The sequence below is a fragment of the Panthera uncia genome (genome assembly GCF_023721935.1).
Source record: "Panthera uncia isolate 11264 chromosome A3 unlocalized genomic scaffold, Puncia_PCG_1.0 HiC_scaffold_11, whole genome shotgun sequence".
Taxonomy (NCBI): Eukaryota; Metazoa; Chordata; class Mammalia; order Carnivora; family Felidae; genus Panthera; species Panthera uncia.
In genome coordinates, this window is record NW_026057578.1 from 6343680 (window position 1) to 6361511 (window position 17832).

At 45.5% G+C, this 17832-nt stretch overlaps 1 protein-coding gene across 1 annotated transcript in view; it reads right to left on the reverse strand.

The window, feature by feature from the left end:
* Window positions 1–11688, reverse strand: part of CASS4 (Cas scaffold protein family member 4) — a 38768-nt gene extending 27080 nt beyond the window's left edge. The window contains 1 exon segment of the mRNA XM_049650585.1: window positions 10313–11688. Within this exon segment, the coding sequence (XP_049506542.1) occupies window positions 10313–10348 (36 nt within the window). The 5' untranslated portion in view covers window positions 10349–11688.
* Window positions 11689–17832: the final 6144 nt, after the last annotated feature.

A 17832-nucleotide genomic window follows, 5' to 3' on the forward strand; every position in this document is an offset into this window, starting at 1 on the left:
GTATTAATTTAATCAGGATGACCAACTGTGCATACATTATGTCCCCATTTATGCTGTTGTGAGGATAGCATCTTTCTGGAAGATGACATAAGTTGTTGGTTGGGGCTTTCCCTCTGGTCAGAGGAACCAGAGCCCAGGAAATTATAGAGGTTTGGGATTAAAGGAAAACATGCTTGCAGCCCACGCCCCTCGGTACAGTTAGAATTTTGTAAACCAAGAGCCTGCTTGGGATTCTCTCTCCCCCCTGCCCTCTCTCTCTGCCCCTCCCCTGCTTGTGCTCTCTCTCTCCCCCTCTCAAAATAAATAAATGGACTTAAAAAAAAAAAAAGAATCCCTCTTTGAAACAATTGTCCAAGAAAGAGGCTGTTGCCTTAACTTTTGTCTTCCCTCGTGGATTTCAATAGCTTTCCACAGCAACGTTTACGTTTCCAAGTACAGTTCCGCCAGGTTTAGGGAACTAAGAGTCACGGAAGATAGCAAAATGGTGCATTTCGTAATCAGAACTTGCCCTGAGATTTGCAACGGCGCCCAGTTAATATCCTTCCACTTGTCATGCCTAATGTAGTGAGAGAATTCATTTGTGGTATCATAGAGCCTGAGACAGCTCTGGTTCAGTCATCTGCATTCCGGTCTCGGAAATATTTGGGCTTTTTTTGTTTGCTTGTTTTTTTTTTTTAATGAAGTGACAGCTGAGTGATTTCTTGCATCATCCTGCGACATAAGGAAGGGTTGATTCTCTTGGAGCTGGTTTTTAAAGACTTAGCCAAGTGGGTAAAGGAGAGAAGGCTGAGGAGAAGCTGCTGTTGTCTGCCAGGGAGGCCAGGGAAATCAGCGAGCTTCGGCCCCAGCAACCCCTCTGTACAAGTGGACAAGTTCTCGAATGAAGAGGCTCCAGGATGTGGAGAAAGGGATCCGGGGTCATTTAACTGAACGCGAGATACCGAAACGCGCTTCTCCCCACCCCCCCATTACCTTTATATTTAGAGGAACACGGAAGCTTAAAAAAATTAACCGAGCAGAATACAGCTTTTTAAACAAAATGTAAATTCTCTCTTTTTGGTTTCAAAACACAGGACACAGAGCACCTTTCAGTTAGTCCCACCGGTGCGACAGCTATCGGAGGACCGTCCTTCCGGGCTTCCCTGACTTGGGGGGAACATTTGAAATAACACGTCATGGCCCCCTTCGCACGGTTAGAGTTGCAAAGAAATGGAGGCCAGCAGAGAGAAACTCAGATACTCACATTCACTCTCATCTTGATCCTTTAAGGAGATTGTGTTTAAAGGTGACCATTCCGTGTCCTGGAAAACACCGGCAGAAGCCGCTTGGGAAGGGAGGGTCTTCCGTAGCAGTTTGTGCCGGAGTGCCGACAGGTGTGGGTCTAAAACACTTGGGCGTGAATAGTGCTCTTTTCACAGCTATTCCTGCGAGCAGATCTGGGCTGGACCCGACAGCCCTGGGTGTGGATGGGCCCGGCCACCCAACGCATTCCCTTGATCTGCTCCCTGGTTCCCTCCCATCCTTCTGGGTGCAAATAGCCACTATGGTGGGTGTATCTATAGGCACCGGGGACAAAGAAGGGAATAACCCTGGTGAACTTGGACACGAGAAGATATACGAGCGAAAAAGAAAAACTTGAAGAATGATTCCTTGTCTTCCTAACGCCCGTGAAAATGGCCCGGTGGCCAGGGATGACGGCGGTGTCTGTGAACAAGCACAAAGGTATAAGCGATTTCTCTGTAGACGCGTCGAACTCTGACCCCTCCAGCTTCGAATTCTTCCTGATGGTTCGGATGAAGAAGCCACTCATCACAGGACTTCCGTACATCGCCCAATAATGAGACTTTGAGGAAGCGATTGTGGCCAGAAAAAAATTCCAAAGCCACTCGGTGGAAGTGAAATGTTTTCTTCCCTGATGTCTGAATACCGTGGTTTTCCAATAGGTTTGGGTCTTGGCCAGATCAACATGTTTGAGTCAACTTCCCCTATTCATGGGAACCTTATTAGAACTCACTGTTAGTGCTTTATTAATTTGACAATTATCATTATTTTTTAAGGTATATTTTACTTTATTTTAGAGAGAGAGAGGCCATGTGAGCTGAAGAAAGGGGCAGAGGGAGAGAGAGACAGAAAGAGAATCTCAAGCAGGCTCCACACTCAGCTCAGAGCCTGATGTGGGGCTCGATCTCATGACCATGAGATCATGACCTGAGTCAAAATCAAGAGTTGGAGGGTGCCTGGGTGGCTCGGTCAGTTAAGATCTGGATTTTGATTTCAGCTCGGGTCATGGTCTTGCAGTTTGTGAGATCGAGCCCTGCATCGGAGCCTGCTTGGGATTCTTTTTTTTATTTTGTTTTTAATGTTTATTTTTGAGAGAGAGAGAGAGAGATACAGAGTGTGAGCGGGGGAGGAGCAGAGAGAAAGAGGGAGAGACAGAATCCGGAACAGGCTCCAGGCTCTGAGCTGGCAGCACAGAGCCCGACGCGGGGCTCGAACTCACGGACCACGAGATCGTCACCTGAGATGAAGTCGGACGCTCAACTTAATTCTCTCCCTATGGATTCTTAATCTCTCCCTATGTCTCTGCCCCTCCTCGGCTCACGCTCTCTCCCCCTCTCTCTCAAAATAAATAAATAAACTTAAAAAAAAAAAAGAGCTGGACACTCAACCGACTGAACCACCCAGGCGCCCAGACGATTCTTTATTAAGCACATACTGTATGTTTGATAACGTGTGCTGGGGAGAGCGGTGCACGAGGTTCCCTTGATCCAAGCTCAGGATTGAAATGCTGCAACATTTGATCAACCAAGCCTTGTAGTAATTGAGATCTGGCCCAAGACAGGTGCATGTTGTACCAAACTGCGTTCTACAGCTGGTTGTGCCCTGGAGATCCGGCATCTGTATTCCTGGCCGCGTCCCCTCCACCACCTCTAAGCTCGCTCCTGACCAGCCGCGTCCCTGACTTATCGTTTACATACCTAGTTCGGAAAAAGGAGAAGTTGGAAGCAGCTTCTGGGAGTGGTTGAGGCTCAGTCCCAGCTTGTGAGAAGCTCATCGATGGAGGAGAGTGAGAAACTAGGAACTTCTCGGGGCCTCCCTAACCTCACCTGAAAGCAGGGTGGCCCGTGCAGGGTTCCCGAGTGGCTGCAACACCTCGCCCCCTGCATGATTTCTTTCCTTATACTTCTCTCTCACCCCAGGAAGGAGGGCGGGGGCAAGAACATCACAGGTAGGGTCTTTTCCTTCTTAGCTTCCTTTCCTCTCCTCCTCCTTTCTCTCTTTTTTTGGAGGGAAACAAAGACGAAAGGCAGGGGAGATACAAAAGGTGTTTTGTGCTGTTCGATTGGTCCCCAGTGACTGTACGACCTCGGATGAGGAGGAAGCTTCGTCTAAGACTGCACTCCTTCGGCCTCGCGACTATTCACAGCACGTCATATCCGTGGGCCACCAGTACAGATTTTTACTCAAGTCACGTGTTAAATTAAGCCAATTAAAAACAACTCTCCCTAAGCAATATTACCTATAGAATTACGTTCAATGAACAAATCTTAGTTTTTCTTTTTCAATTTTTGAAAATGTTTCTTTATTTTTGAGTCAGAGAGAGACAGAGCACGAGCAGGGCAGGGGCAGAGGGAGAGAGGGGGAGACAGAATCTGAAGCAGGTTCCAGGCTCTGAACTGTCAGCACAGAGCCTGATGCCGAGCTCGAACCCACGAACCGTGAGATCCAGACCTGAGCCAAAGTCAGATGCTTAACCGACTGAGCCACCCAGGCGCCCCTCTTAGTTTTTTCTGATGCACGTTAAAATGCATTATCTAGAGGCACCTGGGTGGCTCAGTGGGTTAAGTGTCCCACTCTTGGTTTCGGCTCAGGGCATAATCTCACAGTTCATGAGTTTGAGCCCCGGGTAGAGCTCTGTGCTGACAGCTCAGAGCCTGGAGCCTGCTTTGGATTCTGTGTCTCCCCTTCTCTCTGCCTCTCCACCACTCCTGCTCTCTCTCTCTCTCTCTCTCTCTCTCTGTCTCGAAAATAAATACACATTTAAAAAATTAAAAAAAGTTTTTTAATTAAAAAAAAGCCTTACTCAGGAGACTACGCAGAACGTTAGAGACAGGTGTGTGTAACTGGCCCTTGATCTCACAATGCTTGTTGATCTCCTCACTCTGGGCAACATTCGCGTAGGAAAAAAGCAACTTCAAGTACTCGCCATCTGTAACTGACTCTCGCGTTCTTTCAACCTCGGAGCGAGTTGAAATTCTGAAGCGGAGGGAACATCCCACAAAGCCCTTTGTACTTTTCCTTAACCAGAGGGCAAACATCTCCAAGGGAGGAAGGCCCCTACTGCTTTCTCGTCTCATTCCTTGTCTGCTCTTCTCCCCAAATGACAGACTGCCTGTGACAGGTGCGTCACACAAGCTGCTCTTGATTCTCAGGAGAAGCAACACTTTAAAGGAAAAAAAGAACAATTCTGTGTGTTCAGTAACTCATAAGCCGAGCTGCTGTTGCAGGTGTGGGACATACTGCCTTCTTGCCACTGGCTCTGTCCTCATGGTGTGGACACAGGGTCCTCCAATCGAATACACAGATGGCTTATGAGCATACATTTGGAAATGGCTCCTAAACTATTTATTTCCCCTTTTTCACAGCTCACGCTGGGGCAGTCGAATATCACTTGTACGGCATATTTTCTACCAGCCTCCCACCTTCCTCCTTTGAAGTTATTTCCTCTCCAAGAACTTGTCATTTCCTCCCTTAGTCATTCTATTTCCAAAATGACCATGTTCTGTTTCTACAGCTGCTTCCCCATTCGATTACCATGTAGGCCACTTTCCTTTGAATAGTCTGGTAAATTCTGGGATCGTGATGGTATTCTGTTTAGTTCTTATTTTTTTTTTTTAGTAGTGAGCTCTATAGCAAATAAAACATTAAGAGAATAAAAGTTTTTAAACAGGAGTGATAATATAGTGTTATTATATTATACTCTATTTTTATATTACATGTTATATATTCTATTTTCTATTACATTTTTATTAACTAAAATGACAGTTTATTTTATTGAGAAAGGGACCTAGACATTTGTGTTCTTTGTGGCATTTAGAATGGTGCCTGGCGCAAAGCGAGCACTCGATATTTGTTGGATGAATGAAAGGTATATTGTCTCAACAGAAAATGGAAATAGGGTTGATAGAAAACAAACATCAGTTTCCAAAAAAAGAAAAAGGTGTATAGATAGCACATGTAGTTCAATAAAACCATTTACACCTTTATTTACTATTCTTTCTGTTTATATCTCCTGCCAGTTTCAAATGTCCAAAGTTTCTCTCTGTTTTTTTTTTTTTTTTTCTGAAAGGCAGGGCAAGTGATTCTCGTCTGTGTCCATTGAGAACACCATGGTGGCATCTAAAATGTTAAGAGTTAAATAAGTGTTAAAAAATAAATTAAAAAATAAAAGTGGGGGGGCGCCTGGGTGACTCAGTTGGTTGAGCGTCCAACTTTGGCTCAGGTCATGATCTCACGGTTTGCGAGTTCGAGCCCCACGTCGGGATCTATGCTGACAGCTCAGAGCCTGGAGCCGGCTTCAGATTCTATATCTCTCTCTCCCCCTCCCCTGCTCATGCTCTGCCTCTCTCTGTCTCTCAAAGATAAATAAATGTTAAAAAAATTTTTTTTAATAAATAAATAAAATGGAAAGAGAGGCCACCACCCTGGTCCCCTGATTTATCCCCCTCCTTCTGCTCTTCCTTGCCAACATTCCCTTTGTTGTGTAGCAGCCAGAGTGATCTCTTAAAACATAAACCGGACCATGTCATCTCCTGCTTTAAATGGGCCAGTGGCTTCCTTTGCAGTTAGAATGCACTTCGAACTTCTTACAGGACTGACAAGGTCCTATGTGAACGGGATCTTGCTTACCCCGTTGATCTCATTTCTGCCCACTCTTTCCCTTGGTCCTTCTGCTCCAACAACACTGGCCTTTCTGTGGATACTCCACAATGCTGAATTCATTCCTGCCACAGGGCCTTTTGCATTTGCTGTTTCTTCTGCCCTGAATGCTTCTGTCATCATTCAGGACTCCAGAGAGGCCCTTTCTGTCCATCACCTCTATCAGATCACCTTGTTTTATTTTTCTTCATGGCAGTTGTCACCATCTGAAATCATGGTGTCCATTTACTCATTTACTAACTTTTTTTTTTTTAATTTTTTTAACGTTTATTTATTTTTGAGACAGAGAGAGACAGAGCATGAACGGGGGAGGGGCAGAGAGAGAGGGAGACACAGAATCAGAAGCAGGATCCAGGCTCTGAGCCATCAGCCCAGAGCCCGATGTGGGGCTCGAACTCACGGACCGCGAGATCGTGACCTGAGCTGAAGTCGGACGCTCAACCGACTGAGCCACCCAGGCGCCCTCATTTACTAACTTTCTGACTCCACTAAAATATCAGCAATGTGTTGATCATCTGAACCCCAGGGCCCAATAACTACATGCCGGATGGATGGCTAAACAACGGGCAGTGAATTGTGTTTTCAAGCTGGCTGTGGTGTCTGGGCTCTTTTGTTTTGTGAGGCAGGTGAAGCAATGGAACTGATGCACAAGGTCAGAGGGAGGCCACGGGTCCTTGTGACCTTGACCTCAGCTGCAAAGGTTTAGATCTAAGGCAACATCTGACCATGGGAGCTGGAAGGGGGCCAGTTCCCGAGAATCTAGGCTGAGTGGCTCGGGTCGGGGCCAGGTAGGGGTTAGGGAGCTTAGAGCCGGGCAGCCTCGGTTCCCAGGGGTGTGACAACTAGGAAGTGCCGTGTCTGACCTTGTGGCGGGGCAGGGCGATGTCACAAGAGCTCCATCTGCACTCTCTGTAACCTCCCATTCATTCACACACACTCCAGGTGTTTATTGGGCACCTACTAAGTGCAGGCACTGCCGTAGCACTGGAGACGCAGCCCTGAATAAGAAAGCCCAGCTCTGTCCCTGGTGGAGCTGACTCTCCAGAGGGGAAGACACGTGATGATCAAAGGGACAAACGATTGAGAAAGATGATTTCAGATGTTGATAAATGAAGACGAGGCGGAGAATGAGAAAGACCAGGGAAGGTGTGGGAGGCGATTGGATGGGCGGTCCAGAAAGGCCTTGAGCAAGCGTGTGAGTGAGCAAGTGAGTGAGTGAGTGTGGACGATGCTGGTGGGGAGGACCCACGGGACCCAACCCTCCTACATGAATGTTCCAAGGCAGGGGAAGGGGCGGGCAGCGTGGTGGGGGGCTGTGGGGAGGGGGTCAGGCACGCCTCGTGGCCACGGTAAGTTCTCCACATACATTCCCACTTGCCCTTCTTCCACAAAGACTGAGTTAAAATGTCTTACTTCCCATTCAGAGGTGCTAAAGGCACAAGGAGAACCTGTGATTGCTCCCCACCCACAAACAAGGTCCCGAGGTCCTGAGCGCTCTTGCCCAGAAGCCCTGAAGTAAGTGTAGTCTGCGCCCGTGGGAGACACATTGCCGTTGGGTCTGTCAGAGTCTAAGAATTTTGGTGCCTTTACCTTTAAGTCTTTACCGTGACCCTCCTTGAGGGGCTCTACGACCACTCCCCCCAGGATTGGGATGTAAGACAGCCAGAGGGTGTTTGCTCTTTAATCGCGGCTGAATCTGAACTGTTAAGAATATCTGAGAGTATTTAAATGTGCTTAAAACATAAATATTATTTTGATCAATTCTCTGGACATCCACCCTTTAGTAATGAGGGGACAGACACTTGTTTGAAAACTCCCTTCAGAAAAGCAAGTGAGCACGCCGTCACGTTTACAAAAGAGAGAAAGTGCAGCTTGTAGAGAAAATACTTTCAGAAAGTAGGTTTAAAATAGAATTTCAGGGTGGCTCAGTTGGTTAAGCATCTGACTTCAGCTCAGGTCATGATCTTGAGGTTGGTGAGTTTGAGCCCTGCATCAGGCTCTCTGTGGTCAGTGCAGAGACCACCCGGGATCCTCTGTCTCCCTCTCTCTGCCCCTCCCCCACTTGTGCTCACTCTCTCTCTCTTTCCAAAATTAACATTAAAAAATAATAAAATAGAATACCATTTCAGAAATTCTCAGAAAGCGAAGGAAAACAAATGCCATGCTTATCTGACTCTGTGATTCTCCTTCAGTTCCTGGACATGTACCCCAGTGAGACAAAGGTGCTAATTTCAACGTCACTTCTAATGGTGTGTATTCATCTGCACACATGTGCACACACACATGCACATTCAGAAGTCAACACAATTTGTAACAAATGGGACTGCATCACTAAAGTACATGCAGACTCCATTTTCATAAATAAGGCACTTTTTGAAACTGCCCAGAATCCCAAAGATTTACATGTAATAAAATCACTTATGCACCCTGTCTTGACTTGACTTGTCTGACTTGACTTTCTTGAATGGAGTTGAACAGGGAATCAATCAGCTACAGTCCAGTAAGTCAACAGATGAGGTGTTAGACGGACCACTTTGCCACACATGACAACTTCTACGTCTGTCGCAACCATACTGTGTGAGCCCAGTGTTTCTCATCACTAGTATCAGCGTGTTTAGTTTTCAGTTTTCTCTTGGTTTTATAAGACATTAAGGAAAACCTCGTGAAAAGCAGACAACTACACAAAGGTGAACGCTCTACCGACATGAAACCATCGGGTGACAAAAAGCAGCAGCACCACGGGACAGTGTGACAGGGCAATCGCTGGTCACCACCCACTGTCCCCAGGCCACCTTCAAGGTACGAGAGGTGCTCTGGGTCCCCTTGGCTGAACATGAAGGTGCTTCAAAGCAAAATGCACCAAAGCAGAGAACCAGTTACGTGATATGACCCCTGACAGCATTGCGTGACCCTTTGATCAAAGAGAATTAATGAACAATAATCAAGGAGATCAACTGTGCTAAAACAAATGGAACTCCAATACGTATTGTTAATTGTGAAAGGCAAGAAGCTCGACAATGGATCAGTTGCTGCTCCCATTTGTATAAAGCCTTTTAAACAGTGTATTATCTCACATGGGCGTCGACCCTTCTGTAGGGGTACCCAAGAAACCCTCTGCTGAGGTTGCCTGTGGACTAGGAGTTGAAGATGTGAGTTCTTGCCATAGTACTTACTGCCTTTATGTGGACTGATTGTTAGAAGGACATTATTAATTCAACATTAAATTTTCTTGTGTGTGATCATATTGGAGTCGTGTAGAAGAACGTCCTTGTTTTTAGGAGACACATGTTGATGTTTTGGGAGGGGGGGGTGAAGGGTCATTATGCCTACAATTTGTTTTCAAATGGCTTAGCAACAGCAACAACAAAGTGTGTGTGTGTGTGTGTGTGTGTGTGTGTGTGTAAATATACACAAATAGATGCAGACAGATGTGACAAAGTGCCAGGAATCAGTGAATCTTGGTGAAGGATATACAGGGGTTTACTGAATTACTTCCCCCCCCCCCGCCAGTTTTCCAATGGTTTAAACATTTTTCAAAGAAAAAAAGCGGGCACAAAATTCTAGGGTAGCTTCGATATTTACACACGATCCATACAAGAGAGGCGTCATGGGTTACTCAGCCATAAATTCCACTAGTGACATACATTAGTATTACTTTAATAATCAATAGCATATATTTAATTCATATAAACAATCTTCCCATTTAGTAATTGTTTCATTTTCTTTCCTGCACGACTGAAGGTTTAAAAAAGGTCTAGCAAGATAATCCCTGAGCTTTATTTTCTTTGTGTCTGAGACATTTTTCTTTTTAAGCAGCCATTACAATGTTCTAGACAGCAAATCTTTTTTGATTCATGCCACAGACCTGAGCCCCACTTACACGTCCCAGTACAAAAATTACCGGGAAATGGCACGCAGAATGCCCCCTGTGGACTCCGCAGGGGAGGCTGAAGCCAGAGCTGGACTCTGCTCTTGGGAAGGAGCACAGAATCAACCTGGGAGTGACACTAAGTGTTTGCAGGGTTCAGAGAGAGGAGAGGTCAGGGTGAGCTGAGGCCAAGACCCGCATCTTGCTGGGAAAGCTGTTTGGAAGCTGAACAGACACAAAGGGCTGGATTGTGTGCTCAACCCCATGAACCGGTTTCTGCGAGAAGTAACCTTCATCCATCTCTGAATCCAACTGGTCAGGGGCTTTGGAGCACCCCTCTTTTCCACGCTTAGACTTCTAGTAAACTTTTCCATCTCCAACCTACATGTTACTAGTATTCACCCTTCGACTTCATCAGAAACTTGGAACTAAAGTCGGTCATTGTCCTTAACCATAACTGGTTGTTTGGTGAACTGCCCATCCGAACGGCCCCCCGTCACTCACCCTGGGCGTGCCATCCATGATCTCTGCTCCCTTCATGCTGGTGTGAAACAGCTCCCGTGAGCTCTCCGGCTGATATCTCTGGCTTCAGAGGAGGGATTATGCAATGTCACTGCATGCCTTGGGCTGGTTCTCAGAAACTGAATTCTATGGAGCTATCTGACAACACGGGAAATTGTCACAACGATTCTCCCAGCAGGCAAACTTTCTGCAAAGCGCGATAAGAGTAAAACGAAAGGGCTGACGGAGAGGGGACAGAAATCCAGGCCACACTCACTCTTCGATGCCTGGCATCTCATTTGGTCTATAAGTAGAGAGTGTCACACATTTGCTATGTGAAACCACAAACGAAGAAAAAAAAATACTCTTCTGCTTTGTAGGGTGAAGTTCCTACTTTCAAAGCTCGGCGTAGGAACGCTCTGCATTCTCGTCCTACAAACACTGTGAACAACTCCCACCGACACACCAAGCTCGTTTTCCTGACGAGAGGCCCCTAGGACAAGTTTGTGACCATGGTGGCTGTTTCTTTCTTCCTGCTTTCTAAACTTGTCCTGCGAACAGCCGGGAGAAAACAAGCCAAGGGGAATGCCTTAAAGGACCTGGTCCCAGCACATCTCTCCTCGGAGGCACAGTCCTCCGTGCTCTCACCCCATACCCACCCCACCTCCTGGTCTTTGCTCACAAAGCTTCACCATGAACATCTCCTGGGTGCTGACTCTGTACCAGGGCTGTGCTGAGCACCTCTCAGTACAATTCTCTTATCTCTGAAATCTCATCCACCCACCGTCTGAACTTGAAGCCACACCGCGAATTCGTGCAGCTCAACACTGCTTGCTCGGTCTTTCTACGTTCCCTGAATTCCTCAACGTTGAGGGAAGACATATACGGGGAGGCAGACTCCTTGCGGGGCACATTCACGTCGTTACTTCATTTAAACAGACTGGCACCCGTTCTTCCGAGCCTGCCTCAGGTAGCACCTCCGACGGGTGGTGTCTCCCATTGCTACCTTCCTGCAAGTGCTGCGCTCACTGCCTGGTCTGCGAGGCACCCACTGCTGAGCAGTCAGTCCTCACGAGTCTGAGCACCAGGAAGGGTTTACTCGTGGACACGGCCGACTGATTTCTGGCTGAGACAATCCATGTTTTAAATTGGCATCGTTGTTGGAAGTTAACTTCCGGGGCCGAGTAACTGACGTGTTGCAGATGGGAGCAGATCACAGGGAGGGAACAGTGACCCCGCAGAATGAGGACGGACTGACTTAGCGACAAGTTCAAGGCGGAGATCCCAGGAGGGGAAGGCAGAGACGGGAGGATGGGGAGTAATTTAGGGAAGTCTTCATGGGGAAGGCAAGATGTGAGAGGCGGGGGCAGATCAGGGTAGAGTGTTCCTAGCTGTAACACCATGAATATGCAAAAAAAAAAAAAAAAAGAGAGAGATGGAATTAGCAAGTTCCATTTAAGGAAAGCAAGCAGATTCGGAGGAAAGAGTAATGAGTCATAAGGGCTGAAGTTATGAATGACAGACAGCCTGGACTAGCAGAAGGGCTTTATCTCATTATTTGTAGGTAAGACAAAGAAGTCGTTAACGCAGTACTCTCGCAATGCATATAGCTAGTCATATTTGTCAGGCAAAGGCTCTACAAAATGGCGGATGATTTCCATGTGGTTGAATGTGAATCTGGGCATTTTTCTGGGGTATGCCTCTTCGCCCCTGCTTTCTTCTGGCCCTACCTGCGCCTCTGTGCTGGTGGGCACGGGCCGGGCAGCATCTCGAGTAAGGAACATGGAGGCACTACTGAGCTAAGGCTGAGGTTCGTGTCTCCAGGGTGGGAATCTATTAACCTAAACTTGGTGCTTCCATGTATATTTAGATGTTATTATGTTATGATTCTGTTTCAAAAAGTCCCAGGGGCGCCTGGGTGGCTCAGTCGGTTGAGCGTCCGACTTTGGCTCAGATCATGATCTCGCGGTTTGTGGGTTCCAGCCCCGCGTCGGGCTCTGTGCCGACAGCTCGGAGCCTGGAGCCTGCTTCTGATTCTGTGTCTCCCCCTCTCTCTGCCCCTCCCCCGCTCGTGCTCTGTCCCTCTCTCTCTCTCAAAAATAAATAAATGTTAAAAAAAAATTTTTTTAAGTCCTTATCCTTCACAGATATATACAGAGATATTTATGGATAAAAATCCAAGATTTGCTTCAAAATAACTCAAGAGAGGGGAAAGTGGATAGAGGTATAGATAAAATAAGATTGGCTATGAGTAGCAAATTGGGGAATCTGGGTGATGGCTACATGCAAATTCATTGTACTGTGCTGCTGACATTGAATTAAAAAATTAAAGCTTTATTAAGATATAATTCACATACCACAAAATTCATCCTTCTAAAGAGTACAATTCAGCGTCTTTTAGTATATTCAGGTTGTGCAATCATCACCATTCTCTAATCTGAGAATATTTCATTGCCCTAGAAAGAAAACCCATACCCATTGGTGGTCACTCCTCAGTCCCCTGTACCCTGGGGACCTGGCAACCATTGTTTTACTGGATGATTGATTCTTGCATATATTTGAAAGAAAGCAAGAAAGGATGGACAAACTTGTTTAAGGTCATGCAGTGATGTGACTGAGGCAGAATCCAGACTCAAGTCTCTTAGAAAAAAGGTAGACTTCACACCTGGTCCAGTTTGAACTGTTCCCACCACCTTGGCAAACTTCTGACGGTGGTTCTTCTCAATACTGAAGGGCTGACCTGGAGTTCCCAATGCAGATTGGAATGCTGTGATTTGCATTTCCTCCTCCTCCTCCTCCTCCTCCTCCTCCTCCTCTTCTTCTTTTTGGAAAAACCTAAATTAAAAAAACAGAATGTAGGGGCACCCAGGTGGCTCAGTCGGTTGAGCGTCCCACTCTTGGTTTTGGCTCAGGTCATGATCTCACGGCCATAAGACTGAGCCTGTGTTGGGCTCCACACTGGGTGTGGAGCTTGCTTAAAATTCTCTGTCTCTCTGGGGCGTCTGGATGGCTCAGTCGGTCAAGCATCCGCCTTTGGATCAGGTCATGATCTCCGGGTTCGTGAGTTTGAGCCCCGCACGGGTCTCTGTGCTGACAGCTCAGAGCCTGGAGCCTGCTTTGGAGTCTGTCTCCCTCCCTCTTTGCCCCTCCCCTGCTTGCTCTCTGTCTCTCGAAAATAAATAAATGCTAAAAAAAAAAAAAAAAAGATTCTCTTTCTCCCTCCCCACTGCTCTAACAAAACAAACAAACAAACAAACAAACAAAAAGAAGGAAGACACAAAAGCCATAGATTTGATCCTGAAATGAAACAGACTCACTCCTACCTGGATACCTAGTGTAGTATTTTGTGAATGAGGGCCTGGCTTCTCAGTTTGGTGTTTTGTCCTGTCATTTTTCTGAATGAAAGCCCTTAGACGTTCGTATTTACTTAAGGCAAATGCATCCTTCTGTGCACAAACGTTGCAAGATTTCACTATTCTGGGAAATTGGGTGGCTTTCGTAATATCCCACTGACTGCAGGTTGAAACAACTAGAGAGTTCAAGGGAACCAAGTATGAGAGACTCTAATGAGGTAATTTTTCCCCCTTAAAAAATGCTACTGAGAACAGTATTTTGGATGAATTTTCTCCTCAAAACGTAGGGCGTCTGATCACTTCACTCCTAGAGCTCCTAATAAATGTGCAGGAAGGAAGACTGCTTTTGTACATGGACTGTTGTTTGGTATGCCTTATACTGTTTTCACATGAACCTTTAGCTATCAAGCTCCTTGACGGTAGTCTTTGAATGCTAGGCACTCAGTACCTGACTTTTTTTTTTTTTTTTTTTAATGTTTATCTATTTTGAGGGTGGGGGAGGGACAGAGAGAGACGGAGAGGGAGAATCCCAAGCAGGCTCTGCACTGTCAGCATGGAGCCCGACACGGAGCTTGATCCCATGAACTGCGAGATCATGACCTGAACCCAAATCAAGAGTCTGATGCTTAACCGAGCCACCCAGGCACCCCAATACCTTACTTTTTAAAGCGCACCTGGACACCAGGTGAAGAATATCCAGATCATTAAAGGCTTGGCAGGAAATGTCAGACTGCACGGCTTTAAAATCATCTGATAATCCAGTAAGTTGTAACCTCATGAAGATACCTCTAATACAGCTCTTTTCGTCAAAGTAGAATTTCATCAATTGTCACCAAATTCAACTAAATTCCCTAACGTACAGATAAAACAGGGAAGGCTGGGATTCTACAGCTCCAGTAATTGTCAGTGCTGACTCAGTTTAATAACCTAAATTTTGAGGGGCACCTGGGTGGCTCAGTCTGTTGGGCGTCCGACTTCGGCTCAGGTCATGATCTCGCGGTCCGTGAGTTCGAGCCCCACGTCGGGCTCTGTGCTGACAGCTCAGAGCCTGGAGCCTGCTTCGGATTCTGTGTCTCTTCCTCTCTCTGCACCTCCCATGTTCATGCTCTCTCTCTCTCAATAATAAACAAACATTAAAAAAAATTAAAAAAACCCCAAAAACCTAAATTTTGACCCCTAGGTTGAGAGGGAAAAGGAACCAGAGGAAGCCTTGAGAAACAGGACGCAAAGGAAACGTTGCAGGTGTCGAGATGCCGCTGGGGGGGAAGGCCGGGTGCTAACAGGGAGCACCGGAAAACCCAGGGCAGAAAATGGTGCCCCAGGATAAGGCCTCATGGTGGGGTGAGCAGCCAGAATGCGAAGAGTAAATTCACCAAAGGGTGAGTGGGAAAGAGGCTTCACAGATTAGAATGCCCGCCAAGTGAGTTGGAAGGCGGAGAAAAGCGCCCAAAAAAGGCCAAGGGCATGAAGAATGAATGCTATAGAAATGACCATTTTCCCAAAGGTTTTGTTGTTGTTTCAATCCACCGGGTCACTTCCTAGTCTCTGTCCTCGGTCCCGTTTGAGATCTTCATATCGGACACACTCACGTATCGTGCGTCTGAGAATTCCAGTCTCCAAGTGCGACTCTAGTTTCTACTGCTTCTCATCATGGCGGCTGTTTCCTCACATACTGGATTATGAACCCCTAATTCTTAGATCTGTATCTGAGAGAACGGAGGCCTGGGGGAAAGAAGTGTTCTTCCTTAAATTGTGCTGGCTTCTTTCTGTCAGGTGTCTTTGGCCACCGTCAATGGGAGTTGCTTTAAATTCTCAGCTTGCTTTTCTCCAAGCCACATAGGTAGTGTGAGTCGTTCCCACCTTACTTGGACAAATAGTCTATAGATGGGATTCTCGTTAAGATCTGCCCCACAAACCTGAGCCAGCATCCAGGCAGGCAGGTGTCCTCTTTCCTGGAGGCAGGGCTTTTGGCAAGTTCACCCTTTGGAGAGTAGGGGGTACCTTTTGGGTTCTGGGTTCTGGGTACCTTTCTTTCTAGGTCTTGATCAAAGCTCCCACCTTGTGGTCAGAGCTCAGGAATCATTAGGCTCTAGGGGAGTGACAAATGCCCTTGGTTCAGCTGGATGCCCCATCGGTCCTGATGGTCTAGATTTGTGGGTTTTGGTTGTTTCTGCCTCTCAGGAACTGCCTGAGAAATTCTTGCTAGCTCAGCCATCTATTTAGAGATTAAAAATAAATTCTAAACAGGTATGTATTGAAAGGGCTCTCTAGAGTATCTGGTCCACTGTATTTTCAGAAACAGAAGTCTTCCCCCAAATCTGTTTATATCTTGCTGTGTTTAAAAAAAAAAAAAAAAAAAAAAAAAAAAAAAAAAATCACTTCACTGATTGAGTGCATGTTGGGGATGATTTTGATTAAGCACTTTAATCACAGAAAAGGAAGCTGTGACATTGAAATGACTTGCCTTACTACCTAACATGTCGCTAATACAGCTGAGGCTATTCCCATCATTGCCCTTCCGAAGGGAAACCAAAGTTTAAGGTAAAAGATTGGTTTCTTTGAATCATCATAAGAAATGGAATTATAAAGTTTTTAGATTTTAAATTTGTAGAGTAAAAGAGATACACAGCTAAAGGAGATCTGCTATAAAAATCGTACTTCTAGAATGAAACACTAAAAGAAGAGCATGAAGGTTTCCAGTCCAAAGTCATGATTGCTGTTGGAGAACACATGTTCAAATATGTAAACATCCAAAGCAAGGTCCAAAAAAAAAAAAAGGACTAGCTTTAAATTATCATTATATACAAAAAGTTTATTTTAGAAATCACATATCTTTAAAAAATAACATAAAAGTTCTAAGTTCCTATCATTCACCGTTTTTGAAAACCAGGTGTCATGTGGGACAGTTAATGACATGCTGAGGCCGAGTCCATGTAATATTCCCGGCATTCTTACCGGTTCAAAATATTGATGTGATTTTTAGAAGAAAAAATGTGTCTATTTTGGAAGCACAGAAAAGTATCTTGATCTTGTAGACAGAAGTCCTGAAACTTCAGATCCATGGCTGAGACTATTCCAGAAACTGGAAAAAGTAGGCATCATTATTTAAATTCACGAACAGTTAAAAAGACCCAGTGGAGCTTCAATCAGGAATGCCATGTGGTCATTCTAGCACGTGTGCTAGAGCAGAGGAATGCGGAACATGTTCAGCCTCTGCTGTAATTTCGTACGTTGAAAGCAAAAGAAAAGCCAGAAAAAGAAGTGAGGACTTTTGGTCTGTAATTTCCTTATGGAACTGGTTATTCCTGTTCCTACTCAGCAGGTTTCTTCTCATCCTATAAAGGAGCACCCACAGTCACGTGCAAATACTGGAGAATCAGGACACAAAACAGAAATAAATCTAAACTCACTACAGACCAAAAAATACAGCTTTGGAAACCTGAATGAAAACGGATTTAACACATTAAGAATGCTTAAAAAGGTTTCACAGGCCAAAGAGGTGAAATGATCCTTAAGGAGGATGACTAACACAGAATTTTTAGGCAATAAACTTCAGAAGATTTGAAAGTTCCTGTAAAATGAAACAATCAATCTATTTAGTATTTTTATCAACTGACCCTAGATTATATTTCTAGGTATTCCTACCCAGAGCATGAGGTATTTGCACTTGGGGATAAATATAAACCAAAGTCTATCTGGCAGAGGGGAGGTTAGGGTCCCCTCACCTAGCTTGAGCTGAATCCAGACAAATACCGTCACTTTCTAAATTAGAAAGTTTCAAGAAAAACCTCGATCAAGATTTAATTGCAAAAATCTTCCAAGCACATAGCTGCCACGTGCATCCGCGACGAGTAGTGAATGATTCATGCTGAAGAGAACTGAAAAATAAGATTTGAAATTATGTAAGAACAAAGTCAATCAATGGTAATCATCTGTGAAATAAGCTACGGTCGGAGAGCAGCAGCGGGCTCACCGAATTTTGATTAGATTGGCTTTATCTTCAATTACGTTTTCCATCCGCTGGTAATAACCTTACCAGAAATATTTGCTGAAGAGAAGCATTGCGGGCAATGAAAGGAGAATGCGGGAGGTACGACGAAAGATACGTTTCCTAGAAATCTTCGGGAAAAACTGGCCATTAATTTTATTGACGTGAAAAAGGTAGAACAC